We start from the raw sequence: 27,764 nt of genomic DNA, 5'->3' as shown, positions 1-27,764 counted from the left end.
GCAAGCTTTTTTTAAAACACCTAGACTTCTGTGGTATTCTTTGGGGACAGAAGGATGGGGAAATACCGTGAGGCTTGTCCTTGTTTTGTGGAGAAAATGCTGTGGTCAGACACAGGCTATGGTGGAAATGGATAATGAGGGAGGGGATTCACCGGGAAGAGTGAAAGAGTGGGAAGGTTCAGAGAAAGGGGTTAACGGGACCACTCAGGCCGAGAAATAGCTCCAGTGCTCACACATCTCACAAATCCTTCTCCACTTGCAACCCCATGCACAGGCTATAGAAATCTCTCACCACTGGCTCAGAGCTATGGGTACCTACTCTCAGTGCCAAATGAGAGGAAGCATGGAGCCACCAAAAAGTCAGATCTTATGCTTCCAGCCACAGTGAAAAAAGGTTATTCTTGGTATTCTAACATCATCTACAAACATAGTAGCAGACTGTGTATTGTAACATATTTCAGATGCTTTATGAGAGTTAAGAATTTTTTGGAGCTCAGTCCTTTTAGAACTACCCATTTACATTCTAGTATGTTAGGTAAAAATATTTGTCATATTTCTTTTTTTAGTTATTACATTATCTTTTAAAATATATGTGTTATAAAGTGAGCTTTGAAATCCAAATTTGATGTAATGGTGAGTCACATTGTAGCTTTGCATGAAGCAGATGCACTTATTTCCCTGGAAATTCTCTGAAATATTTAGACCATGGATAATCGGACTTTGGCAATCTGGAGGCAAGGATAAAATAATTGAATATCTGAATCTAAAAAGATTTTTGCTTATGTATAATTCTCTGTGTAAGTGGATCTGGAATACTTTTTATATTTTTTCTTTTTTTCTTTGGTAAAACCAGAAACAGGGTCTATATGAAGTAACTGAACTACTGGTTAATATTCCTAATGATACCCTCAATGCAACCAAGAGTTTCTACCTTGATCAGGGCATAATAGCCTTTAGACGAGAGCTAGGCAGAATTGTTAGACTAGTGAATGGATTAGTTTCCCCACTTTGCATCTCATTTTTGTGAGAGTGATATTCATTGTCAGTTGTGAAGTCCATATTTGTTTTTTTTTTCCAAATGAGATTTTTTTTTTAATGTTTATTTATTTTTGAGAGACAAAGGCAGAGATTTTTCTGTCATGGTCTAATACTTCTCTACTCTGCTACTTCTTTACTCTAATGAGTAGTTATTCCTGTAAACTACAAAGGCAAAAAAAAAAAAATAGGTATATATTTAATGAGTGAGGTCTGCTTCTCAAATTCTTCCTTGCTGGTCCCAGTCATAACAATTGTTTGCCTCCCAGGAGTGTGCGATATCCTGGAGGAGTGCACTGACTTGTGTGCCCACTGGGGCACCCTCAGCCAGTGACCTTGCACACTGGGTATATGTGTGAGGGCTATTCAGAGGTCCATTAGGGGCCATATATTCCTGATGACAAATGTCAGTTCAGCATCTGACTGTCTGGAAAGATCCAAATAACTTGCTTGGTGATTTCAGGGTGTCTTTGGCCTTTGTAATGGATCAATTCCTTTATCTTCAGTTCACGAGTTCCATGGGCACCTTCACCAGCTCTTTGTTTTGTTGCTGTTTTGCGAAAGGAGAGTGTACAAAGTTTCGGCAAATCTTGATGAGGATATAGAACTCTCATGATATCTGTGGTCAAATAGCCCCCCAGATTAGAAGTTTAGCCTTTGTAATTGCCTTGAGATAATTCAGACTTTTGAGGTATGGATAGGAAGGTTCCCTGGCCTTTAGGACCCTACGTTGTCATTATTTAGCTCTTCAAAGGGAAGACTGAATGTCTAAAAGTTGTAGATATCTGGGTAACCCATTCAGAAGTTTTAACACTCTTCAAAGCTGCTAAGTTAGAGAGGTCTAGTGTGAATTTTCTAATAGCCTGTGTCCTTAGTGTAGTAAACTTTCCTTCAAGAGTTGACACTTCCTAGTTAATAGCACATAAAGGGATTGTTGATTAAATGGAATCTCATTACAGAGCATACTTTCAGCCCATTATACTCTATATATGTCAGATCTCCTTAGTGTTTACTTAGTGTACTTTTTTTCTCTTGGGGCATCTCATCCAATGTACCACATTATATTCCGTTATCATATCTCCTTAAGCTCCTCTTACTGTTTCTCAGACTTTCCTTGTTTTTAATGTCCTTGATAGTTGTGACAAGTATTCATCAGGTATACTGTAGGCTGCTCCTCTTGGTATTAGGAGCAATGGGATCATATGGTAAGACTGTGCTTAGTCTTGTAAGAAATTGCAAAACTGTCTTCCAAAGTGGTTGTACCATTTTGCATTCCCACCAGGAGTGAGAATTCCTGTCACTTTACATATTTGTCAGCATTTGGTGCAGTTTTTTCGACTTTAGCCATTCTGATAGGTACACAGAAGTTGGGATGTAATTTTTAAAGTCGGTCATTTCATCTATCATATTTTTTTATATCTGACTATGGAAACATTAGTTTTCTCCTAATACTTCTCTTTAAATCAGCATCAGGAGGAATATATGTGCTTTTTTCCCATATGAATAACTGTTACAGATGTTTAAATAGTATTTCACTTATTATGTTGATGCAATTACCTGTTCTCTTTGCTTTCTTATTACTAATAGCTTATAAACCACATGCTGTTGGTGTTAAGCTACATTCCATTGATGTTAAAGTCTCATGTTTAATTGCTTTTGTTTAATTTTTTATTCTCATTTTCCATTCTTCAAAGTCATTTTGTTTTTGTGTTTGTGTTTCTTTGTTTATAAAGTTTTTTGTTTCTGTTACATTATGTAGTTTTGTACCAATGGCTAGAAGCAGATCGTCATGGCAAGAGCCAAGATGCTGCAAATACGACTTCAGGTAAAAATAAAAATAAAAGTAAAAATAAAAGTTGAGATGTTAGAAATTATTTTAATTCACCTCAAGCCCATCATAATTGTTTTTTTATTTGGTTTTGCTTGGGCAAAAACATAGGTATTATTTTGTATTTCTGTTCTCTTGTCTGCATCTTAATTTTTGGAAAGACCTCATTTGCTTCAAGCCTTGAAAAAATTATTCACTAGTCTTTAAGCTCTCTTGGCAGATATGTCTTGTTTTCTTGGGAGAAAAGGCTTAATTGCAGCTTAAATTTAGTAGCAGGATACTTGGCAATATGACTTGGAATTAAGTTTAGATGTATTTGTAGTGGGCATATTAATATCTGCACAAATTTAAAATCCTTGTTCATTTCAGGACAATGTTTAAAAGGTGGATTTTAAGTTAAGGATGCTTATATATAATTTCAGTTGCCTGGGAACCCAAATTCATAGACAGATTCATTTCTCCTGCCAAGTTCTAGCAGTAAATTCCAAGTTAGGGGTTCATATAACATGGATTCAAAATGAGAAGAATAGGTTGTTCCCCTACCTCTCATCTACAAAAGGCATCTTCGAGATTCTCTTCTTTGGCTGGTAGGAGTAGTAATAGCTACATATACTCATTTCTAAACCCTTAATATGTTATCAGAATTTCTACATAGTTGGTCCTTCCCTTAATTTACTTCAAAGTAATATTTGCCAAGACAGCTGTATATACAGCAGTGATCTTTCCTATTGCTCCCCTTTTTGGCAGTCTAATAAGTGACGGTGGTGGTGGCAATGGTGGTGGTTCTGTTTTGCTTTGATTAGATTTATGTTTCTGTTTCGTGAGTTTTTTCATCTTCTGTTTTTGTGAAATTTTTTTCTCTGAAAAAGGGTTTTCCTTCTTTATCTCTCTTCTGGGTGATTCATTGTGCTTCAAGAGGTGGTGTTCCTTAGTTAAGAGAACAATCATATTGAAAATAGCACTGTCATGACTTTTTCTGATTTATTTTCTGTCCCATTAATAACTTGATATATGAATGAAGATAATGTTACTATTTTAACCAACTTAGGCAGGAATTCATTAAAAGGTAAGTGTTGCAAGGAATTGCATCTTGCATTATGTGCTGTTTCTTTTGCCTCCACGGTGTTTCATATTTTATTTATACTTATGATAAAAATACACATTTCTGGTATGTTTTAGTGGGTATAGGAGAGAGGCTTTCTTGGTTGATGTGTATTATCTGAGGATATCCTGTTCCTGTGTCAGTAAGCAAAGTCAGCAGCATAGACTTTAGAATCAAGAGAGAATTTTTGTTTTGTGTTTTCTGTGACTTAAAGTGAAGTGAAAAGTAGTCTTTTTTTTTTTTTAATAAATGTAGAAGTGAAATATCTAAAAATTTTTAGTGTTTTCATGAGAATCTAGAATCAGTTTAAAGATATCATATACCCTTCCTGAAATTGGGCATTCTGAACCCTGACTCTTCAGGCATACTGACTCATGGACAGTTCCACATTTTTCGATTGACTTTGTTGATCCTTACATATTCCAGAAGTATGTTGCAAAAACTCATAAACTGTCCCTAGGGACACTTTTGGCAGTTTTCCTTCTCGAAGTGAAAGTTCTCTATTCTATCATTTAGAAGGCGGAAATATGGAGTCGAAAGAGAGATGAAGTGTTTGCCTAAATAAAAGGAATACAGAGGAAAATGATCATTAGCCAAGGGCTCAAATTGGAAACAGTAGGCTAGTTGCTGCACCAAATTTAAACTATGTTCCTTTATTCAGAAAAGCTGTGTATTTTATATCAGTTTCCAACAAGATTTGAGAGTGTGACTTTTCCCTCCTTCTGTGATCTGTTAAGTTTTGCACTAAAAGGTGTTTTACTATCCATCTTTTCATAATTTTTACCCACAATGGAAACTGAGTCTACCTAGATGCCCCATTATGATTTATAAATTACTTGTTATTTTTACTTGTACAAATACTGGTACTTCATGTTTTGCATTTAATTAGAACTTTAGAAAAAACACAGAAGACAGAATGACACTCTAAGGTCTTCTAATTCTCCAGTCTCAACTTTTTGACATTGAGAATTTAAGAGCCATCCACATGAATTTATTTTATGGAACTAAGGCATTTGGGGGAAACAGGTCTTATGGGAAATAATTTGGTCAAGGAGAGAAAAAACTGAGCTTGACAACTCATTATTGAGTTTTGTTTTTTATATATACATATGTAATAATCAAAGTATAGCCTGCCTTTATCTTTCCAGAATTTTGACAGGTGATGAATTTGGCTTAGAATAGCTTGTTTCTTTTCAGAGATTAGTGTGTTTAATATGTTCTGTCTACTGAACTAGACAACTCAGTGATGATGTTTCTAATTCTGTTAATTCTGTTACTTATAAAAGCCTGGATGCAGTCACATTTGTTGGGGATTTCTGTGGAAGCTGAAGCAAAATTGCCTCCTTTGAGCACTGCAGCATTGTGTCTATTCATGTATAAAATTTCAGGATCAGAAGAAGTATGATTAGCTTAATTCAAGATGTTTCTTTAGTAAATTAATGTTCCTAAATAGACATTTTTTTTATCACCACATATTGAAATAAGAACAATAATTAGGTTACAGCAAAGTTTATTTGTAGTAGATCTTGATTTTTAGTACCGTTGTCTAGCCAGGATATTGAAATTCAGATTCTGAAGTTTAAAAAAAATTTATTTTATGTTTTTATTTTATTTTTAAGAGAGAGAGAGAGAGAGACAGTACAAGCAGGGAAGGGGCAGAGAGGGAGACACAGAATCCAAAGCAGGTTCCAGGCTCTGAGCTGTCAGCACAGAGCCTGACATGGGCCTCAGACTCACGGTTGGTGAGATAATTATGTGAGCTCAAGTTGGATGCTCAACCGATTGAGCCACCCAGGCGCCCCCAGATTCTGAAGTTTTAAATGCAGATCTTTTTATTAACAGTTCCTTTTCAGTCATCCATTGAGAATTTTACCGCTCAGACTGTTAGAGGTAGAAATTGAATCAGATTTCAACATCATCTGTTAATACATCTGCAAAGTAAAAATAAAATTTTGGCATGCTTCTGAAAAAATTCTAGATATAACTAATTATTAATTATTTGTTGTAGGTGAAAATTTTGACCAGAGTCCTTTGAGAAGAACATTCAAATCCAAAGTTCTGGCCCACTATCCTGAGAATATAGAATGGAATCCTTTCGATCAAGATGCAGTGAACATGGTATGTAGTTTGTTTTTTTTACCTTTAGCTTTATATTATTTTAATTTTTTTTTTTTAATTTTTTTTTTTTCAACGTTTATTTATTTTTGGGACAGAGAGAGACAGAGCATGAACGGGGAGGGGCAGAGAGAGAGGGAGACACAGAATCGGAAACAGGCTCCAGGCTCTGAGCCATCAGCCCAGAGCCCGACGCGGGGCTCGAACTCCCGGACCGCGAGATCGTGACCTGGCTGAAGTCGGACGCTTAACCGACTGCGCCACCCAGGCGCCCCTATATTATTTTATTAAGATGACAATAGTGACTGTATTTTGAATGTCAACATTATTTCATTTAATGTTTTAAATAAACAATTCTATATAAGACAGATAATATTTTCCTCATTTTATAGACGTGGAAAATGAAACTCAAAAAAGTTAAGTAACTTGCATAGAGTCCCTACAGCAAATAAGAGTGTACAACAGACCCTCAAAGCTCATTTTCTTTTTTTTTTTTAAGTTTTTATGTAAATTCCAGTTAGTTAACATACAGTATAATATTAGTTTCAGGTGTACAATATAGTGATTCAACACTGCCATATATCACCTGGTGCTCATCACAAGTGAACTCCTTTATCCCCATCACCTATTTTACCCATCCCCCCAGCCACCTACCTTCTGGTAACCATTAGTTTGTTCTCTGTAGTGAAGAGTCTGTTTCTTGGTTTGTCTCTCTGTCTCTGTCTCTGTCTCTGTCTTTCTCTCTCTCTCCCTCTCTCCCCCTTTGCTCATTTGTTTCGTAAATTCCCAATATGAATAGAAATCATATGGTATTTGTCTTTGACTGATTTATTTCACTTAGCATAATACTCTGTAGCTCTATCCATGTTGTTGCAAATGGCAAGATCTCATTCTTTTTTATGAGTAGTATTCCATTGTATTTACATACCACCCTCTTCTTTATCCATCAGTCAATGAACACTTGGACTGTTCCCATAATTTAGCTATTGTACATAATGCTGCTGTACACATTGGGGTGCACATGTCCCTCAAAGCCTGTTTTATTTTCCTACTATTAAGCTGTTTGTGGATTTGTATTAATTAATACATAGATGCTCTGATAAACAATAATATTTCTTGGTTTGCCTGGAGAGGAGCCTGATAGAAGGAACATGATTACACTTTTGATATTTCAAGGACTGTTGTATGATGGGCCTGTAATTTAACATAATCACAAAGTAAAGAGGGAAAGTAACTTCATCATTTAGGCATTAGTAGGAATTTTTTTAAGGAATTTGAATTAATGTAATGAGTTACCAGTGGTAGTTATAAGTCCCTTTAAAGATTCTTAGAGTCATAGATTTCAGATCATTTAGGAAGGGCCCTGATTGGAAACCTGGGTAATATTTTGGGCTTCCATGAATAGAACTCTGTGATTATAAAAATCAGGGTGCCCCAAAGTGAGCAAATCAGAGATCAGGCCTAATAGGCACAGAAATAATTAACAGTGGACTGAGACACTGATAGGTGTAGTTCTTTTTGAGTATTTTAAAGATAGAGTCAAAAGATCCCACTCTGATATGGTACTATAAGGGAAAGAAATTAATATATAGTAGATACCTGCTAGATAGCTCATGTATATTACTTTCACATACATGCTTACATGCGTCCAGTGAGGGTTCTTAATCATATTTTACAGAGATGATTTAGCCAAAGTTTTGCAGGGGGTCTCAGAGGGCTAAATCCAGATCATTTTTACTCTCTAGCTTACTTTTTTCCCATCTTACTGCCTCCCCCAAAGAAAAATGATGTGACTTAGTTTTGACCTGCGCCAAAATGGCATGGGTCACATTGGACCTTTTGTAGTATTTCTGTATCACAGTAACTTCATTCCAGTCTGAGTTTGCTGCAAGGAGGGAGTAGCATGGTACTTTTTCTAAGTATAAATGCCTGAGGCACTGGCATTTTGACATTGATTCTTCATAGAACACAGTGTAGTTGTTTCTCTAAACTGTTAGCCAATACCAAAATAACCAGAGATACCATTTTTCTGGAAATTAATACTGTGGGGCCTAGCCTCATCTTTGGTAAAGACAGCACAACAGATATTAAGTAGAACACAACTCTTTGTTATATTTATGACACTGGAGGAGCACAGGCAAGCCTCTGACTAAAACAGTCAACAAATAACAGTGACAAAAAATAACTTATCAGCTGCTCTGCCAGCAAATTAATAGGAAAGTATTAAAGAAAAGAGTGCCTAAATGAAGTAATAGAAACCTAGATAAGAATGTAAATAGATCACAACACTTGACTTCTTAGGTATTTCAAAGTATAATCTGTGATAAATTAGAATGGTGTCCAAAACTAGGTGCTTATTACAATATGAATCCGTAGTTGTTTGGAACAAAATGCCACACTTGGTATATTTTCTTCTGTTAATCATTTGAATGCATTAATAGTGAGATATCCATGATAGCTTTAGCCTCAGTTTGTAAAACATTCATCTCTAAGAGAGTGATCAGCTTCCTTAATCTGTCTTTGATATTTTCTTTACCCTTGCCTCTGAGATTTTTTATGTAAGCAACCAAAGTTTCTTACGAAGAATAAACACATAGGCTTGTATTTTGATGGTTAAGCACCACACAACATTTTGGGTTTTGCTACAAATCTAAAAGGATTTGCTAGCATTCCTTGAAAATCTCTGAAAAGCATTCCATTAAACTAGTCTGCATTTGGGTCATAGATTTACTGCCCTTAATTTCCTGATTTATTAGTAAGTGCAATTGTATGAAGCTATAATTTATTCCTACCTAGGGATATAAAACTTTCTTCTTGCCTTTAGCAAAATCCCACTCTAGTGAGTCATCACCTTCTGCAATATCAGTCATTTCTTTAACAAGCAACAGTGATGGATTGAGGAAGGATCATTAATTTCACACAGAAATTAAATATTCCAAAGCAATGAACTTTGTTAAATAAAAAAAAAAAAAATTCCATGTGTATAAGTGCCATGCAAATATAATAGAAAATAAATAACAGGTGAAATTGTTTCTAAATTAATTGCTTTTATGTCTTTTTTAGTACCTGATTCAGAGATTTTCACAAAAAAAAAAGGAGGGGTGGTGTATCATTAAACAGAACAATACAACAGTCATATCCCCAGAACTAACACATATGTCCACATTGACAAATTTGCTTCAGATCTGTACTTTTCTCTCTTTTTTAAGTTTATTTATTTTTGAGAGACAGAGTGAGTGAGGGAGGGACAGAAAGAGAGGGAGAGAATCCCACGCAGACTTTGCACTATCAGCACGGAGCCCAATGTGGGACTCAAACTCAGGAACCGTGAGATCATGACCTGAGCTGAAACCAAGAGTTGGACACTTAAGTAACTGAGCCACCCAGGCGCTCCTGTACTTCTTTTAAATGAAGCAAAGCAATGCAAATGGAGCTGAAGTTCCCCTGCCTCCCTCTCCCCCATTAAAGATCTCTTTGAGGTAATCTGCAAATTGGCATCCATGGCTATTTATATAATATTCTGGTCAGTAGATCTTATCCTCAAGAATGTAGTGAACCTAGGGAATATTAGGAAGAAAATATGGTCAATGCATTTTTAAGCGAGTTATGAAGTACTAAGTGAAACATCTGATATATGATATTTTAAGTAACTAAAAGTCATAACTGTTGTAAAGCTCTTTATAATCTGTAAAGCTCTAAGTTTACAATTTACTGTTTACTTTGATGACAAAGAAGGATAGGGTGGAATGTTAAGCAAAGAGTAAAAAAAAATAAAGGGTTGACTGAAAAAAACCTATTCAGGTGCCCATCTTGCAACATTCAAAGGAAAAAGAGCTGTGTATACTTTTTATAGATTCAGAAAGTACTTGAATTTGAAGTGGATAACAGTTACATTAATAGATTTGACATTAGAATGAAAGTAGGCCTTAATTTTCGTCCAGGTTTTAAGTTTATGTCTCACAATGAAAACTATAGGAATGGGGCTCTAATCCAGCCATTACTGAGGAGCCCAATTGTTTCCTTAACTTTGCAGCTAGAATATTTCACTGGCTTCTCAAACTCAACATGTCCAAAACTGAATTCATGATCTTCCCATGAGCCTTGGTTGGTGAACCATTCACCTAGTACATCCACCTAGTTGCCTAAGCCAAAAATCTGGATTGTCCTCAAAAGTTCTCACTTTCTTGCCCTCTCCCATGTGCGATCAGTTACCTACCTACTTCTCTCTGTTTCTACACACCCACCTTAGTCCAAATCACCAAGCTCTCTTACATGGACTGCTGCTCCTGTCCTTTCCATTCTTCACGCTAAAGCGTCTGCTTTTGCTGCCTCTTCTCTCTGGAAGGCTCTTCACTTCGCCTTCCTCTAGTGAATTCTTACTGAACCTTCAGATTCCATTTTAAACACACCTTTTTCAGAGAAGCCTTCCCTGACCACCCTTCTGTCTACCTTTCAGTTAGTTCCCTTCAGGTTCTCTTAGCACCTTGGAGCTTTTTGTAGCATCTGTCACAGTTGCAATTAAATAATTGATTATGTAGCCAGTTATCAGCTGTGTGGGTCCTGCTATCATGTAAGCCCCACGAAGACAGGCACACTGTTATTCATTGCTCTGTCCCTAGTTTTACACATAGTAGAGGCTGAAATCATTGAATAAATGAAGGAATGTTGGCTTACTCACAATACTTCCCTTCCCTGTCTTTGTCTGTTCAGGTGTTACCTCCACCTCAAAGTCATCTTAACTAGGAGTAGTTAGGTACTCTATCTTCTCTGTTTCTATAACTTCTTAAACATACTCCATAGCAGCACTGAGCATATTATTTTGTAACCATTGGTTTGTGTGTGTGTCTTTCTTCCCAGACTGTAAACTTCCTGAAAATACTATTTTCATATTTGTCTTTTGAATTACCAAGATATAATGTAATATATGACATAAAATAAATGTTTATTAAAGGGGAAAGGAGGGAGAGAGGGAACAAAGGTAGGAAGAAAGGAAAGGCAAATGGACCAACTCTGAATAATTTATCTTTTATTTGTGTAATAAGAGAGGGCATGGAAGTGATAGAACTATAGAAAATGAAAAAAGGAATTGTTAAAATTCTAGCCTGCCTGAAATAGTTCAGAGAGATAAGGACATGTAGTGACATCAACTAGGAGAGTTACCCAGCATTGTGAGCCCACTTTGGCTAAAGTAATCTGATTACCAGTACAATCTGGTAAACAATGACAACCCTGAATATTTAGTTGTTTTATTGTGGGAGAGTGAGGTGGAGAAGCAATAATGTTAGTATATGGCAATAGTAAGGATAACAAGAGATTGTTGAATGCCATAGTGAGCAAATCTTGATTTATATCTCAGGTTTTCTGAAGAGTAAACCTGACAATTCATACAAGAATTCTCACTTTTAAAAATGAAAAAGCAATAGCATTTTCCAAGTCATGGTTCCCAGATTAGAAATATAATTCTTACTTTTTTTGATTTTAGAAGAGAATTTAAGAATTCTTACATCTGTTATCTGTAGCAGAGAAAATCATTCTTTACTTTGAGCACAACTTTTGGCAAGCTTTTCCTGTAAATGTTTGAATGCATGCTCAAGAAAGCTACAAAACCTTAAGGGAATATTTGGTAGCTGTTCCAAAACAGTTTGAGCTATAATTTTATGGTTTATGATGTCAGGAAAGCCTATCAATTAAATTAAATCTTTATTTTGACTTTGGAGGTCACTGTGTTTCTGTATTGCCTACTACATGTAAAAAGAGAACTCTACACTTAATCAAGAGAGGAACTAAATCTGGTCCTGTACCGCTAGCTATTGTTTTTGTTTTCTTGTCCATTTGTTCGTTCCTTTATTCATTTAACAAATATATGTATGTCGTGCACCATGCTAAAGAAATTTGAGCAAAGCCTGGAGCAAGAAGGATTCACATCATCCTTTCTGTAATCTTTATTGACTATAATAAATGTGTCAGATGAGTTTTTATTCACAATATCAACAGAGGGTCTCATCTTGTACAATGGAAGCAGTTTGAATGTGAAGACATAATTATGAAAATGTCCTGACATGACCTTTCCATACACAACTATTCCCAAGATTAGGAATAAACAAATTTTTCCTCTAGCAGAGTTGGGTGTTTGTGTGTTTTACCTGACTCTTTATCTTCTTCTACCCAAATATACATAGTAAGTTAATTATTTTCAACATCTATAAAAATAATTAGGTAAAGCTACTCTAGTTATTTCTAGGTCCCATATTCAGTGATACAGAAGACTTTTTCACTGACCAATAATGCTAAGCTTCATGGTGTTTGCTTTCTATCTTTACTATCAATCACCATTTATGGCCCCAAATAGTATATTATTCTATGTGTGGTACTCTTGCATGTTTACGGTTCTTGAAATACAGTACCAGTCCTTGAGTCATTGCAGTCTAGAGAGCCAAACAAAATAGAGAAACTAGTAACGTGTGTCAGTGAACAATGTACATATGTATAGAGCGGTATAAGACTTTAATTGCTTCCCCATTCACTAAAGATGTTTTAGAGGAAAAGTGACATTTTAATAGCACTTATAGGATGAAAACAGTTATTTCTTACGGAATGGTAAAGGAAGCTTCTAATTTAAGGTAGTGTTTATGTGGAGACTCAAAGAAAGTAAGAGAGGGTTTCTATTATCTATTGCTGTATAACAGACCATCCCAATACTACTGAAGTGGCCAAAAACATGGATTGGCAATTTTTTTCCTAAAGGGCCAGTTAGTAAATGGTTGAGGCATTATAGGCCATACAGTTTCTGTCAGTTACTCATCCCTGCTGTTAAAATGCAAAAGCAGACACCGACAATGGATGGGCACTATTGTGTTCCAAATATTTTATTTATAAAAACAGATGGCAGATTGGGTTTGACCTAAGAACTGTAATTTGTTGACTCTTGATTTAAAACAACAAAATCATTACTTTGCTTACAAATCTGCAATTTGGGTAGGGTTTAGCAAGGTAACCCCACTGCTCTACTGGGTGTCAGAGTGGTTTGAAGGCTGAAGACTGGAATCATCTGAAGGTTCACTCACTCACAGGTATGTTTCCTGTGCTAGGAATATAGCTGGGGCTCCTCTTTCTCTATGTGATATTGCCTTGTGGTCGCTAGCATGGCAGCTTCAGGTTAGTCAGATTTCTTATATGTTGGCTCAGAGCTTCCTAGTTTGTGTGACCAGAGAGAGAGAGAGGGATGGAAGTTGTATTGCCTTTTTAAGTCTAGCCTGAAAAGCCACTTCGTTTGTCACTTGTCACCTCCATTACATTTTATTTAAACAGGCCAGAGTGGGCAAACTGTGGCCCTTGGGCCAAATCTAAGTGGCTACCTATTTATAAAGTTAGTTTTATTGGAACAAAATAATGCTCATTCCTTTATGTATTGTCAGTGGCTGCTTTTACACCACAGTGATAATGCTGCATAGCTGTGAAAAAGACTATAAGGCCTACAGAGCCTAAAATATTATTTGGCGTTTTTTTACAGAGCAAGTTTTCTGGTCCCTGGTGTAGGCATTTTCAGCCACCCATGCTCTTAATGGGAGAGTGGCAAGTTTCTGGAACAGCTTGTAGAACTAGAAATATTGTTGGAGTCATTTGTAGAAAATACAGTCTGCCACAGGGAATGAACCAGGTGGAAACTTAGGAGAAGATAGCTCAAGCCGGAAGGAACAGCCAATTTTGGCAAGTACCTACTCCTGCTAGGTGTTTTCCACAGAAGACAATGTGGCCAGTGTTGCTGGAGCAGAGTAGGTGAGCTAAAGAGTAGTGGAAAATGAAGGCAGAGAAGTTGCCCGTGCCAGGTTCATGTAGGGCCTTATAGGGGACTTCTATTGTAAAGATTTCAGCTTTTAGTGAGATAAGAGGCCACTGGAGGTTCTGAGAAGAGTGACAAGATCTAACTTCTACTTTTTAAGGATCACTTTGGCTACTCTATGGGGAATAAATTATGGGGGACAAGGGCAAAAGCGGGGATACTGTTGAGCAGAATATTAAATAGTCATCTAGGCAAGAGAAGATGGCTTAACTGAGAGTGATAAGAATAAAGGTAGAAAGAAGTAATTTGTTTCTGAATATATTTTTGAAGGTAGAACCAATGGTCTTTGTTGATGGATTGGATAATGGAGTGGAAGAGGAGGAGAGAAGTCAGTGACTGGTAAGGCCCTGAGGCATTCCTGCTGCCTCCTTGGAACCTCTTTGAAAACCACGGGCCTTCAGTGTAGGAAGATTGACATGCTAAGAGACACATCTAATTCTGTCCCCCTCCTCCTAAAAAACCCTTCAGAGGCTTTCCATGGTCCACTTCAGACTTTTTTTTTTTTAATGTTTATTTATTTTGAGGGAGAGAGTGCATGTGCAACGTATTTGTACGCACTGGAGGGAGAGAGAGAGAGAGAGAAAGAGGGAAAAAGGGGGAGAGTGGGGAGAGAGGGGGGAGGAATATCCCAGGCAGGCTCCCCGCTGCCAGCGCAGAGCCCAACACGGGGCTCGATCTCAACAAAGAGTGAGAGCATGACCTGAGCCAAAATCAAGAGTCTGACGCTCAGCCGACTGAGCCACCCAGGCGCCCCTCCTCTTCAGACTTCTAATATGACTCACCAACCCCCTTCACGATCTAACCTCTAATTATTTCTCTTGTGTTCTCTCTCACTTCCCCCAATCTTGCATTCTGTTCCCCACCCACAAAAAAACATGTGTCAGTTCCTCAAACCCTCGTGTTCTATCTTCTGGGTTTCTTGTACACATGTCCTTTCTGCCTTCTCTTCATCTCACTAACACATATACTCATCCTCAGGTTTCCACTTGGACCTCTTTTATTTTTTTTTTAAGTTTTTCTTTTATGTTTATTGATTTTTTGAGAGAGAGGAATGGGAGAGGGGCAGAGAGAGATGGAGACACAGAATCTGAAGCAGACTCTAGGCTCTGAGCTTTCAGAACAGAACCCTGTCAGTGCAGAGCCCGATGTGAGGCTTGAACCCACCAAGTATGAGATCGTGACCTGAGCTGAAGTTGAACACTTAACCGACTGAGCCACCCTTTCCCCTGGACCTCCTTTATTTTTATCTGGTAGCTCCTTTTCTAATCTCCTCGTAATGTCCTCCTGTGATGTTGTTTTCGTGGCAGTCTGTATTTACGCTATCGTAGTACTTGTCATACTTTACAGTTTATGATTTTTAAGTCATGTGTTGTCCTTATTGGACTGGAAGCTGTGTAGGAGCAGGAGCATGTCTTTCTCACCAGTGTATCACCATCACAGGGCCTGGCTCATAAAGGCACTTCATAAGTGTTTGTTGACAGCTTGAATGAAGGACATGTAACTTTTAAGGTGAATTGCATTTTCTTAGTAATGTGGGGAGAACTTCTAAATTTTATGCCAGATCAGTTGTTAAATCTGAAAAAGAAAAATGTAATGTAATAACTGGTAAAATTATTTCTATGCAGAAAGCATATTGCAATACAAAAATAGAAAGGAATACGTAAAAATTAATAATGATCATTAAGTTAGGGTGGTTAAATTACAAGTTTTTTTGCTTAGTATATTTCAAATTTTCCATAAGGTTTTATTTCTTTTATTTAAAATGTTTTAACGAATCAATTCGAATTGCATTTTAAGAATCTTAAATATGGCATCTTTAATTCTTCAGGTAATTTTGTTCCCAGGTTTGGCTCAGTCCTGAGTAGTTACCAACCGAAAGCGTAATATCTACTGGAACAAATCTAAAATGTCTTTTTTTCTACCTTCTGCTTCAGTAAATCAAAAAATCATTCTATTTTTAAAGTCTCTAAGATCAAGTATCCTGTTGTTCACAGTAGTGAAAATGATACTATTATTTTTATTCTTCTGTTTAACTTTTTTTAAAATTTATCAAATGAGATTTCACCTACTTCTCTATTCGTCTGAAACATTACCATCATTACTCCAAAAATAGTACTTAAGTATTTTTGTGTGTGTGTGTTTACTTCATCATGAAACTGTTTATTCCAAATTTTTATTGTTAAATGCCTTGTCCTTGAATTGTGGTATAGAGCCTGGCAGCGTGTTCTAACTTGGTACAGACTGGGTCCCCAGGTCTTTTTTGTGTTACTAGTCTCAGGGACCAATGTCAGCAAATGCCGCCTATGCACAAAAGTAGGTGCTGAGTGCACAAGGCTGAGCAGGAAGAGGGTGAAGGCTCTGACAGGTTGGCAGAACTACCAGGCTCCCCTCACGGAATCTGTCCCAGTGCAATGAGAATGAGAAACCAAAAGGTAAATCAGAAAGGAACTAAAACCCAGACCCCAAAATAGCTGGAAGCGGAGATGGGGAGGCACAGATGGAGACTTTAGGAGAGAACGTTGCAGCTGGAGGTCTCAGGGAGACCGCAGAAAGCACTCGGCAAGACCACCCAAACACAAAATCTGAACTAGCCTGCATTGGCAGGATGAGTGGGCAGAGCTCCCTTAGTGTGGTGTGGCTCCCACAATGGAGCATAGTACTTAAATATTTTTAAATATTTGAATTTAAATATTTTGTCTTTGAATATTTTGAATACCTCTGAATATTGTCTTTGAATACCTTTGAATATTTTGTCTTCAAGGAATTGGTTAGCAAATGTTGTAGATAAAGAAAGTGAGGCTCAGAAGAGTCACATGCTGTGCTGAAGGTCACAGGCTTGGATAAGATTGGGTAAGAGGTTTACTGGGAGTAAGTCAAAGATCTTCTCATTCTTAGTGAAACATCCTGCATGTAATACACAGCAAAGATGTTTTTCCTTGTGTATATATTTCTTTTAAAAATAATTTTATCTATGTGTGAATGAGGAACTTACAATGTATTTCTAATTTAAGACTGCTGCTAATAATATTAAATCCGGATAAAACCTGTGTCCTTTTGAGTCCTGTTATGTTAAAAACAACGAACATTTTTTCTGGCTTGAAGTTCTTTGTGTACTGCATTCTGATGCTTTTTCCCCTTCCTCCACAGTTGTGCATGCCTAAAGGGCTGTCTTTCAGAACTCAAACTGACAATAAAGACCCTCAGTTCCACTCATTTATAATTACCCGGGAAGATGGTTCTCGTACCTATGGTTTTGTTCTCACTTTTTATGAAGAAGTTACCAGTAAGCAGATCTGCACAGCAATGCAGACGCTCTACCAGATGCACAACGCAGAGCATTATAGCAGCGTGTATGCCTCATCCTCCTGCAGCATGGATTCGCTGGCAAGCAGTACTGATGAAGGAGATACAACTTCCCTTTTGAAACTCCAGCGCTACAACTCCTATGACATCAGCAGAGACACCCTGTATGTTTCAAAAAGTATATGTTTGATCACACCACTGCCTTTCATGCAGGCCTGCAAAAAATTCCTCATCCAGCTTTACAAGGCAGTTACCTCACAGCAGCCGCCACCCTTGCCGCTTGAGAGCTACATCCATAACATTCTTTATGAAGTACCCCTTCCACCTCCGGGGAGATCACTGAAATTTTATGGTGTTTATGAACCTGTCATCTGCCAGAGACCTGGGCCCAATGAACTCCCCCTCTCCGATTACCCTCTTCGAGAGGCCTTCGAGCTTCTGGGATTAGAGAACCTGGTGCAGGTGTTTACCTGTGTTCTTTTAGAGATGCAGATTCTTCTCTACTCACAAGGTAGGTCTTCCCTGGATTTTAAGTCTCTCCCCCCCAAAATACTTACGCTCTTCCCAACTACTGCATTTCCGTTGGGTATATTACTAGAACCACACACTTAATGGTCAGAAGTCTTCTGTTTTGTGTGAAAGAAGCAGGTATAGGTGGGACCAGAGGCTAAGATGTTACTTCTCTTTGAGGTGTCAGTGGACCGTGGAGAAAAACAGGAAAGAATAGAAAAGCATTAATCTGGCTGACTTAAGTGTATTATTTTTTAATGGAAATAGGCCCTTTCTTCCAGATAATGCATCATCATCATAAAAGAAACATTTCTTTTCATAATGAAAGTGAGAGAATGATGTTAGTACCAGGAACATGTAGACATCTTATTTTCTGCAGGTTGGTAAAGGTTCACATAAAAACTCAGTTGACGTTGGAAAGGGATAAATGAAATTGTTGACTGCAGCTTCCTAAGGCAGTCAACTTTGGATCTTTCCCTGTGGGAGATGTCACTGGATGTGACTCTCTTGGGTCTAAGAGTTTCACCAGAGTTATGTGGAGTTTTTTTGTTTCATTTTGCTTTTTTTTTTTAGTATCTAAAAAAAATTTTTTAATGTTTATTTTTGAGAGAGACAGAGTGAGAGTGGGGAGGAGCAGAAAGAGAGGGAGACACGGACTCTGAAGCAGGGTCCAGGCTCTGAGCTGTTAGCACAGAGCCCAATGTGGGGCTCGAACTCACAGACTGCAAGATCATGACCTGAGCCGGAGTCAGACACTCAACCGATTGAGCCATCCCAGTGCCCCATGTTTTGTTTTGCTTTTAATTCCAGAAGGAAGTGACCTTTGTGATGTTTTTTATTCAGAGTTCTTCCAGCACATACTTAGGAACTAACAGAATTTGAGTTTTATTTTTATGAGTGCATTTATATGTTGAGCCTAGAATACTGGTTCCAACCTGAACATGATTTTGCAGAAGAAATAGAGATGCTTTGTCTTAATGGATATGTGAATTGAAGGAAAATATAAAATGGTTGCTGTGCATTGATGGGTCCTTTGAAAAATGTGGCACAAATACTTGGGTTAGCTTTTTGCTAACTTGTATTTAAGCTAGCAGGATTGTAGTGCAGTCTCCTGACTGCCGCCGTCAAGCTTATTTTACCACTTTCCTTTTTTTCTTTTCTATTTTAAATTATAAGTGAGCCTGAGCCAAGTAGGCTATATTTGTACTTCCCCATCTTGTGTGTATGTTGACACTATTTGTGTGTTGACAGCCCTTCACGAGGTTGTATTTTCTTCAGTTTATCCTACATAATGTTCTTTGATAATGTGTTCTGATGTCTCAGTTTTTGTTGTCAGGAAGTTCTCTCATGACCAATCTAAACTCTCCTTTCCTCTTGCTCTTACTTTCTTAGGGTTCATCATTACCTGTAGATCACTTGTTTGTATCTAAAATGTGAAACATTAAGTAATTCTCCCTCCCTTTCTCTTTCTTCCTCTCTTGCTTTTTATCCTGAGCAGGGTTAGGGTTAGAGAGTTGTTGGAAGAGGCAGGGGCTTGGAGCTTGATTCTCTCAGGTGTATTACCCTATGCAAAAAAAGAACTTAGATCTTAGATTGGCGAGGGATCTTCAAGGTCATTTAATTCAGTTTTAGTTCTGCCTAGGGAAGTAGTTTGGGCCAGACAGAATATTGGTTTTTGAAATCATAGCGATCACAGGTTCAACTCTATTCTCTGTCACGTACCAACTGTAACCATGGACAAGTTATGTAATCTTCCCGAGTGTCAGTTAATTCATCTTTATGGAGATAACGGGGTTTTTTCCTTGTCTCTCACTGAATTATTGTGAAGGTTAAATAAAATCTGTACACAATAGTTGGGGCATAATTGGCACTAAATGATAGCTGATATTATTGTAATTATTATTAGTTTTATTAGTCCTACACAATCCTCTATAAATTATGCATATTTTCAGTTGTGTGGGTCAGCATATTATTGCATTTAAAGTATAGCTTTGTTAAATTAAATAGGGTATTTGTTTCAGTGTTGAGAACCTAATAAATGTTCTCTTATCCTGAATGTTAGGGCTTTTTTTTTTTTTTAGGAAAAAACCCTTTCATTACCACACTTCCTTTTTTAAGAAGCACTCTATGTCTCACGGCATGTGGTCTGTCCTGAGCTCTCATCTTTCTGCTGTTTGATTAGCTTATGCCAGCTGGTTCATGGAAGCTGTTAAAAAGTTACAGTTGATTAATATCTACCACTTTAGTTCAGTTTCACATGAAGAAGCATGAGTATCTATGAGCATGTTTTTGTATTAAATGAAGTGCTTTTTGTTTTTTGTGAGGTTTTTTGGAGGTTTTTTGTTTTTTGGGGTTTTTTTGGTAATTTGGTTTTATGCTGAGAACAATAGATGAATCCCTAGATTGTAGGACTCTCTCTGTCTCTAAATGAGTATGTGTGTGTGTACATTTTAAGTGTCAGAAAAAGGAAAATCTTACACAGTAATTTTATAACCATTCATTGAAATCATTGTGTTAGGAATTATGCTATAAAAATGCCTTGTATGTTTTAGCTTATTTTTTTCTCTCTTCAACAGTGAGTTACTGTTCTTATCTATGTTTTATCAAAGGGAAGTTGAGGCTCAGGGAAGCTAAGTATTCTTCCTAAGATCACATAGCTATTAGGTAATGTGGTAGAACTAAGAATGGGGCTTAGATCTGTCTTTCTCCAAATACTTAACCACCATGTTAACTGTATTGGGCCTGCACTTAACCTTTCCTTATCTGCCTCAATATTTATTTTTAAATTATTAACTCACCCTGCCAATCTATTATTAAGGTATCATGCTAAATAACTGTACAGCATAGAACAAAAGCTCTGTGTAAATACACATTTTAACATTGACAGTGTCTCTCCCATTAGAGAAAGAGATTTCATTTAAATGAATGAAATAAAAGAGTCATTATGTTGATTTGTACTCTGGTGCCCTCCTTCATTTTTCCTGTGTTGAGAGGCTTTTAATAACATCTAATACTTCATTTCTTATTCACTGATAAAGCTATGCCATAAAATTTAAAAACATTGCAAGTGCTAAACAATTACCAAGAAAACCCAAAGTGAATCAGAGTAGATGGATTTTAGTGATGAAACTGTCCTTCTAGACTCATTTGAAATTCTGGTCCATAGCCCATTTAAACAGATTCAATCTGCTATTTAGAGAGTGTATGTATCACACTCCCTTTGTGGTGGTAACTAGCTAGAAATTTTAAGTAGAGAATGTACCCAGGAGATGGAGGCTCTTTTCTAGGACCCCAAATCAGAGAATATCACTTTTTTCTGTACCCTGAAAATACCTGAAACAGGACAGTGGGAAGATTGGAGTATAATCTTCTTTACAAAGGACTAGTGGAAGAGGGGTACCTGAGTGGCTCAGTTGGTTGAGTGACTCTTGATTTAGGCTCAGGTCATGATTCCAAGATCCGAAGATTGTGGGATTGAGCCCTTCTTCAGGCTCCACACTGAACGTGGAACCTGCTTAAGATATTCATTCGTTCATTCATTCATTCATTCTCTCTCTCTCTCTCTCTCTCTCTGTCTCTCCCCCTCCCTCCCTCTTCCCCTTTCTCTCCCTCCCGCCTTCCTCCCTCCTTCTCTCTCCAGCTTGAGCAAATATATGCACATACTCTCTCTTCTATCTAAAAAAAAAGAAAGGCATAGTGGAGGAATAAACAATAGGGGAACTTAAACACTAGTGTCTAATTTTTGATACCAATAATTAAAGTCCCAGGAACATTTTGAGGCCTTGCTTACCTTCTTTGACTCCTTACAATGGAAATAAGCAGTTACTCACAGATCACACTAGACTGACATGCCAGCTTGTATGCCTTCACAGTGCCTCTCTCCCCTCCTTTCTTCCCCTCTCTCTTGTAAGTTGTGCATGAATTAACCTTGTCAGAAAGTAAAAGCCACTTAAAAGTTTTCTTGAAAAAGATGGGAGCCTTCTAATCACAAATTGCTACTCATGCTCAACTGAACATCATAGCTTATGGGTTATAGAGTTTTTAAATCATAAAAGTAAACTTGGAATTTTGATGGCAGACAGTAGGATTCCATGACTTATATCCTAAAAGCAGTAGAGTTGTTTTATTTTATTTTTTTATGTTTGTTTATTTTTGAGAGAGAAAGAGGGACACACAGAACCTGAAGCAGGCTCCAAGCTCTGAGCTGTCAGCACAGAGCCCGACTCAAGGCTCAAACTCAAGAACTCTGAGATCATGACCTGAGCTGAAGTCAGACTCTCCACTGACTGAGCCAACCAGGTGCCCCTAAAAACAGTAGAATTTGACTAACTTTGGACAATGTCTTTATATTAGCTTTATTTTGTGATCAATAGAATCTTAATATTAAGACTTTTTCTTGTGGCACCTGGGTGGCTCAGTTAAGCTTCCAACTCTTGATTTCAGGTCAGGTTATGATCTCAGGGTTGGTGAGTCCTAGACCCTCATCAGGCTCTGTACTGACATTGGGGACATTCTCTCTCTCTACCCCTCCCCTGTTTGTGCATGCTTGCTCTCTCTCAAAATAAATAAACTTAAAAAAAAAATAAAAGGACTGGGACACCTGGGTGGCATAGTTGGTTAAGCGTCCAACTTCGGTTCAGGTCATGATCTCTCAGTCTGAGTTTGAGCCCTGCATCAGTGCTGACAGCTCAGAGCCTGGAGTGTGCTTCAGATTCTGTTTCTCCCTCTCTCTCTGCCCTTCCCCCGCTCTCATTCTGTGTCTCTCTCTGTCTCAAAAACAAACACTAAAAATTTTTTTAAAAAACAGGACTTTTTCTTGCTGATGTTTTGTTGTATATCAAGAAATTAATCCTTTGTATATTATATGTGTAGCACATACCTCCATTCAACATGTGGCTCTTAATTTTCTTTTAGGGGTCTTTGATGAATTAAGATACTCATAATATTCATAAATTCAAATTTACCAACATTTTAATTTATAACTTACCTTTCTTTTCTATTTAAGAAATGCTTTAGTCTGAGATCATAAAACAGACTATATTTTTTTCTAAATATTTTGAAGTTGTATTTAGCATTAAAGACCTTACTCTATAAGAAATTAATTTGTGTTTGTTTTAAGGAAGAGATCAAACAATATTTTAGAAATATTTATAACTAGTTATCCCAGTTCTATTTCTTGAATAGACCATTGTTTTTTCCTGTGAGTAGGATTGCCACTTCTATCATGTATAAGTTCCTGTATGTGAGGGTTTATCTGGTGTATTTTAGTTTATTCTGCCAATCTTTCTGTCCCTGTACTAAATTAAATTACTGCAGCGGGGTGCCTGGGTGGCTTAGTCAGTTAAGCATCCTACTCTTGATCTCAGCTCAGCTCTTGATCTCAGTGTCATGAGTTTAAGCCCCACGTTGAGCTCCATGCTGGGCATGAAGCCTACCTAAAAGAAAAAAAAAATTGCTATAGCTTTAAAGTACGTCTTGGTATCTGGTAGGACAGTTCCCTCACTACCTTATTTTTTCCCCAAGAAATAGACTAATTTATTCAATATACATTTTTTTCATGTGTGTATATGTACATTATAATACAAAATAGTGACATCATTTTAGCACTTAGCTCAATAAGAGCTTTCAAAATCATTAATCTTTTGAAGTCGCACCATCATTAGAGCTTTCTAACATAGATAATGCTGTGTTACAGATAATTCTCACTCCCTATTTTTATTGAAAGTGCATTGAATCCAATCTGAGACAGTGATATACTTACAATTTAAGTTTCCCTTTCCATAAAAATGTAATCTCTCTCCATTTCTAAGGGTCTTGTTTAATGTCTTCCAGTAGTAAAGTTTTACAACAGTAGATAATAGCAAATAATGACAGTTTTGTTTCTTCTATTCCAGTATTTCTCATTTTTACTTATTTTTCTTATCTTTCTACACTAGGCTCTCAAGTATAATATAGAATAGAATTAATAGTAGCAGACATCCTTGTCTTTTTCCTGATTTTAAGAAGAATGATTTTAATGTTTTGCTATTAAATGTACCATTTGCTGTAGTGTTTTTGGTAACTACCTTGTACCAGGTTAAAGAAGTTCCCTTTTATTTCTAGTTCAAGTTTTTAAAAATCATGAATTCATCTTGTATTTTATTGACTGCTCTTTCTGCATCAAGAAAGATGATCATGTTTTTATCCTTTTGATCACTTAATAAGGGGAAAAATCCACCCCTGTATTCCTGAGTTAAACCTTACTTGGTCATGATATACTATTGCTTTTTTAATATAGAGCTTGATTTAGTTGGCTAATATTTTTATTAGAATTTTTACATCTATGTTTTTTAATGATATGATTTATAATGTTAATTTCTTGTACTGTCTTATCTGGTTTTTGGTATTCAGGCTATTCTATTATACATTGAGTTGGAAAGTGTTCTCTTTTTTTCTGGAAGATTTTACTTAAGGAAGTGTTTATTTAAGGTTGTAATTATTTGTTCCATGACTGAGAGAACTTGTCTGTAAACTGTTTGGTCTTGTTGGGAAGATGTAAGATACCAATTCAGTGTTTTTAATGGTTTGTTTAGTGTTTTTGTTTCTCCTTTCCCTTTTGCCCCTCTCCTCCTCCTCCTCCTCTTCCTCCTCCATCGCCGTCATCGTCGTCGTCATCACCATCATCATCATCATCATCAACCATGGACACAGACCAACTAATGTTTTATTATACCACAGGCTGCCCCCTGGTATTTGACCATGGATCCCATATAGCAAAACATGCTGTATCCCGTATAGTTAAAACATGCTGGCACATTACTAGTCCCATCCAGTCATTAACAATGAGTTCAGTCCATATCCTTATTGTATGAAAGTGTCTTCCAGGCTGAGGTCACTCAGGTTTGCAGACTTCTATTCAAACTTGTCGAAGGTTCCCAAAGCAGTAGTGGTCTGAGCAATATTTGGCTTCACCCTTTCAAGGTATCTGATATTTTTGAGCTAAGAGACAATGTTACCTCTTTCTCTAAGCCTCTTTTGAGGTGTTCATGTATATTGGATTTCCCTTACTACAGACTCATTTATTCTTTCCTTTACCCTCAGCTACTGTTCCTCCTTCATCTTATTTATACCCAAATTCTTCCACCTTTTGAAGGGAAGACACACCTTAGGTTCACTTACGGTATAGGTAGGCTGTTGGGGCACCTGGGTGGCTCAGTGGGTTGAGCATCCGACTTCAGTTCAGGTCATGATCTCGCAGTTTGTGAGTTCGAGCCCCGCATCTGGCGCTGTGCTGACAGCTCAGAGCCTGGAGCCTGCTTCGAATTCTGTGTCTCCCTCTCTCTGTGCCCCTCCCCCGCTCATGCTCCATCTCTGTCTCAAAAAAATAAACACTTAAAAAAAAAACACAGCACAAGTAGGTTGTAGGATTCTACAAGTGACGATGGGATCTGGCAACCCCTTACACATTCCACAGTCAGTCCTATGGGAAAAGAGGCTCCTGGCTGTATCTCTACCTTGCATTCTCCTTGTAATTACCATACCATGACTCCTGCTGCTTTTGTACACTGTGTAGGCTCAGGCAGTTACTCCCATTTAGCATGTCCAGTTAATATTGCTTGAAGAGTAATCTATGTGCTTTCTGTTTTTCTTTGGGAGAGGTTTTCCACAGACATACGTAATATCCACTCCCATAAAACATTCAGGTAAAGCCTATTTAAACATTGTAATTTTTACCCAAACTTTTACCTTATTGCCATCAACCTTAAAACTTTTTTATATTCTATCTAATTGTAGCCTGTATTAAAACTTCACTAAAGGGTTTTAGTACCACAGTGCATGAAGCTCCTGAGTAAAGAGTCTCAGAAACTTCTCTTCACCTGCTGACCATTTTCCCCATTCTTGTGCATTAGGTTTGGGTCTCCAGCAGTGGGGTGAGTCAAGAGACCTTAGCCCTTTTATCAATCTTTATCTTGATTAATCTGCCTGACTGTTGCCCTAGATGATTCCCAGGTCTGGTTTCTCATTGTAATCTTTGCCTTTCCTATATTTTAAATTTCTCCAGACTGGGGTAAATAGACCCAACTTGTTTGGCGCCCTTTTATTTTATTTTATTTTATTTTATTTTATTTTATTTTATCTTATTTTTTAAGTTTATTTATTTTGAGAGAGGAAGAGTATGAGCAGGGGAGGGGCAGAGAGAGAGAGGGAGAGAGAAGGAATCCCAAGTAGGCTCCACACTGTCAGTGCAGAGTCCAGCACAGAACTTGAACTCACAAACCACAAAATCATGACCTGAGCCGAAACCAAATCGGACACTCAATTGACTGAGCCACCCAGGCGCCCCATATTTACCCCATTTCTTAATAATTCTCTCTTCTATCTAAAAAAAAAGAAAGGCATAGTGGAGGAATAAATGATAGGGGAACTTAAACACTAATGTCTAATTTTTTTTTTTAATTTTTTTTTTTTCCAACGTTTATTTATTTTTGGGACAGAGAGAGAGACAGAGCATGAACGGGGGAGGGGCAGAGAGAGAGGGAGACACAGAATCAGAAACAGGCTCCAGGCTCTGAGCCATCAGCCCAGAGCCCGACGCGGGGCTCGAACTCACGGGCCGCAAGATCGTGACCTGGCTGAAGTCGGACGCTTAACCGACTGCGCCACCCAGGCACCCCACTAGTGTCTAATTTTTGATACCAATAATTAAAGTCTCAGGAACATTTTGAGGCCTTGCTTACCTTCTTTGACTCCTTACAATGGAAATAAGCAGTTACAGCTCACACTAGCCTGACATGCCAGTCAGATGCTTAACCAGATGAGCCACCCAGGAGCCCCTTATACTCTAGGTTAAAAGTTTTGGGTTTTTTTTTTTTTTTACTCTCTTAGCACTTTGAGAATAATGTTCTACCATCTTCTGGTTTCCAGTGTAGCTCTTGAGATATAATCTGTCACAATCACCCTAATTGTCATTCCTGACCAGAAATCTGTTTTTTCACTCTGGCTGTATATGAGATTTTCTTTTTGCCTTTCATGACCTATATTTTGACTGTGATTTATCTAGATAGGATTTCTTTATTTGTTATGTTTGTGATTTGTTGTATTTCCTGAAATCTTGTGTCATTGTGTTTCAGTAGTTTCTGGGAAATTTTCAACTATCTTCCTAAATGTTACTTCTGTCCATCTTTTTTTCTTTTTTTTCCCTTTGAAACTCTAATTAAATCTGTTAATCTGTTTCACTCAGTCTTTCATATCTCTCAAACTCTTTTTCTGTCTTTTCTCTGTGTTCTGCATGATTTCTCCACATCTGTCTCCAGCTTATTTATTTTCATTTTACCTGTGTTTAATCTGTAGTTAACCCTTCCTTTGACATTTTACTTTCAGTGGCCCTAAAACGGTTTTATTTCTTAATTCTTTCTTTAATTTCCTTAAACATATTAAACATATGCATTTCATATTATTTATCAGATAAATTCAGTATCTGATAGGTTGAGGATTGAGGGTTTCTTCTTCAGGAATGATTTGTATTTTCTTTCACTAAACATCTAAGTTCACTGGCAACACAGGTCTCCTTTTATTTTCTTTTCTTTTATTTTCTTTTATTTTATTTTATCATTTTTAAAATTTTTATTTATTTTGAGACAGAGTGTGCACAAGCAGAGGAAGGGCAGAGAGAGAGGGAGAGAGAATCCCAAACAGGCTCTACATTGTTAATGCAGAGCCCAAGATGGAGCTCAATCCCATGAACCGTGAGATCATGACCCGAGCCAAAATGAAGAGTCAGACACTTAAGCAACTAAGCCTCTCAGGCACCCCTTTATTTTGTTTTAAGTAGGCTTCACACTCAGTGCAGAGTCCAACATGGGGCTTGAACTCATAACCCTGAGGCCAAGACCTGAGCTGAGATCAAGAGTCAGAGGCTCAACTGACTTAAGTCTTCGGACACCAAAGGTGCCCCTTCACATACAGGTCTACCTTAAATTAAAATTCTCCCTCTTTGTGTTTCTTTGGGTCATACAGATAGCATGACTTTGGGCCCTAAATATACCTGAATG

At 37.4% G+C, this 27,764-nt stretch overlaps 1 protein-coding gene across 7 annotated transcripts in view; it reads left to right on the top strand.

The window, feature by feature from the left end:
• DENND5B (DENN domain containing 5B) overlaps nucleotides 1-27,764 on the top strand; it is a 198,650-nt gene that overhangs the window by 77,685 nt on the left and 93,201 nt on the right. For 4 of the 7 annotated variants that reach the window (XR_007153926.1, XM_047866467.1, XM_047866468.1 and 1 more), the window contains exons 2-4: nucleotides 2,795-2,860; nucleotides 5,974-6,083; nucleotides 17,068-17,734. Coding sequence is in view for 6 of the 7 variants with exons in the window: in XM_047866467.1 (XP_047722423.1) it covers nucleotides 2,795-2,860; nucleotides 5,974-6,083; nucleotides 17,068-17,734 (843 nt within the window). In the remaining variant the exon portion in view is untranslated. Of the gene's footprint in view, nucleotides 1-2,794; nucleotides 2,861-5,973; nucleotides 6,084-14,189; nucleotides 14,260-16,688; nucleotides 16,771-17,067; nucleotides 17,735-27,764 lie in introns of those variants that run through there. The other 3 variants (XM_047866470.1, XM_047866471.1, XM_047866472.1) reach the window with 3 other exon arrangements.

This window comes from Prionailurus viverrinus, chromosome B4 (genome assembly GCF_022837055.1).
Source record: "Prionailurus viverrinus isolate Anna chromosome B4, UM_Priviv_1.0, whole genome shotgun sequence".
Classification (NCBI taxonomy): domain Eukaryota; kingdom Metazoa; phylum Chordata; class Mammalia; order Carnivora; family Felidae; genus Prionailurus; species Prionailurus viverrinus.
Note: the sequence above shows the minus strand (reverse complement) of the source record. Positions and strands in the feature narration are given on the sequence as shown.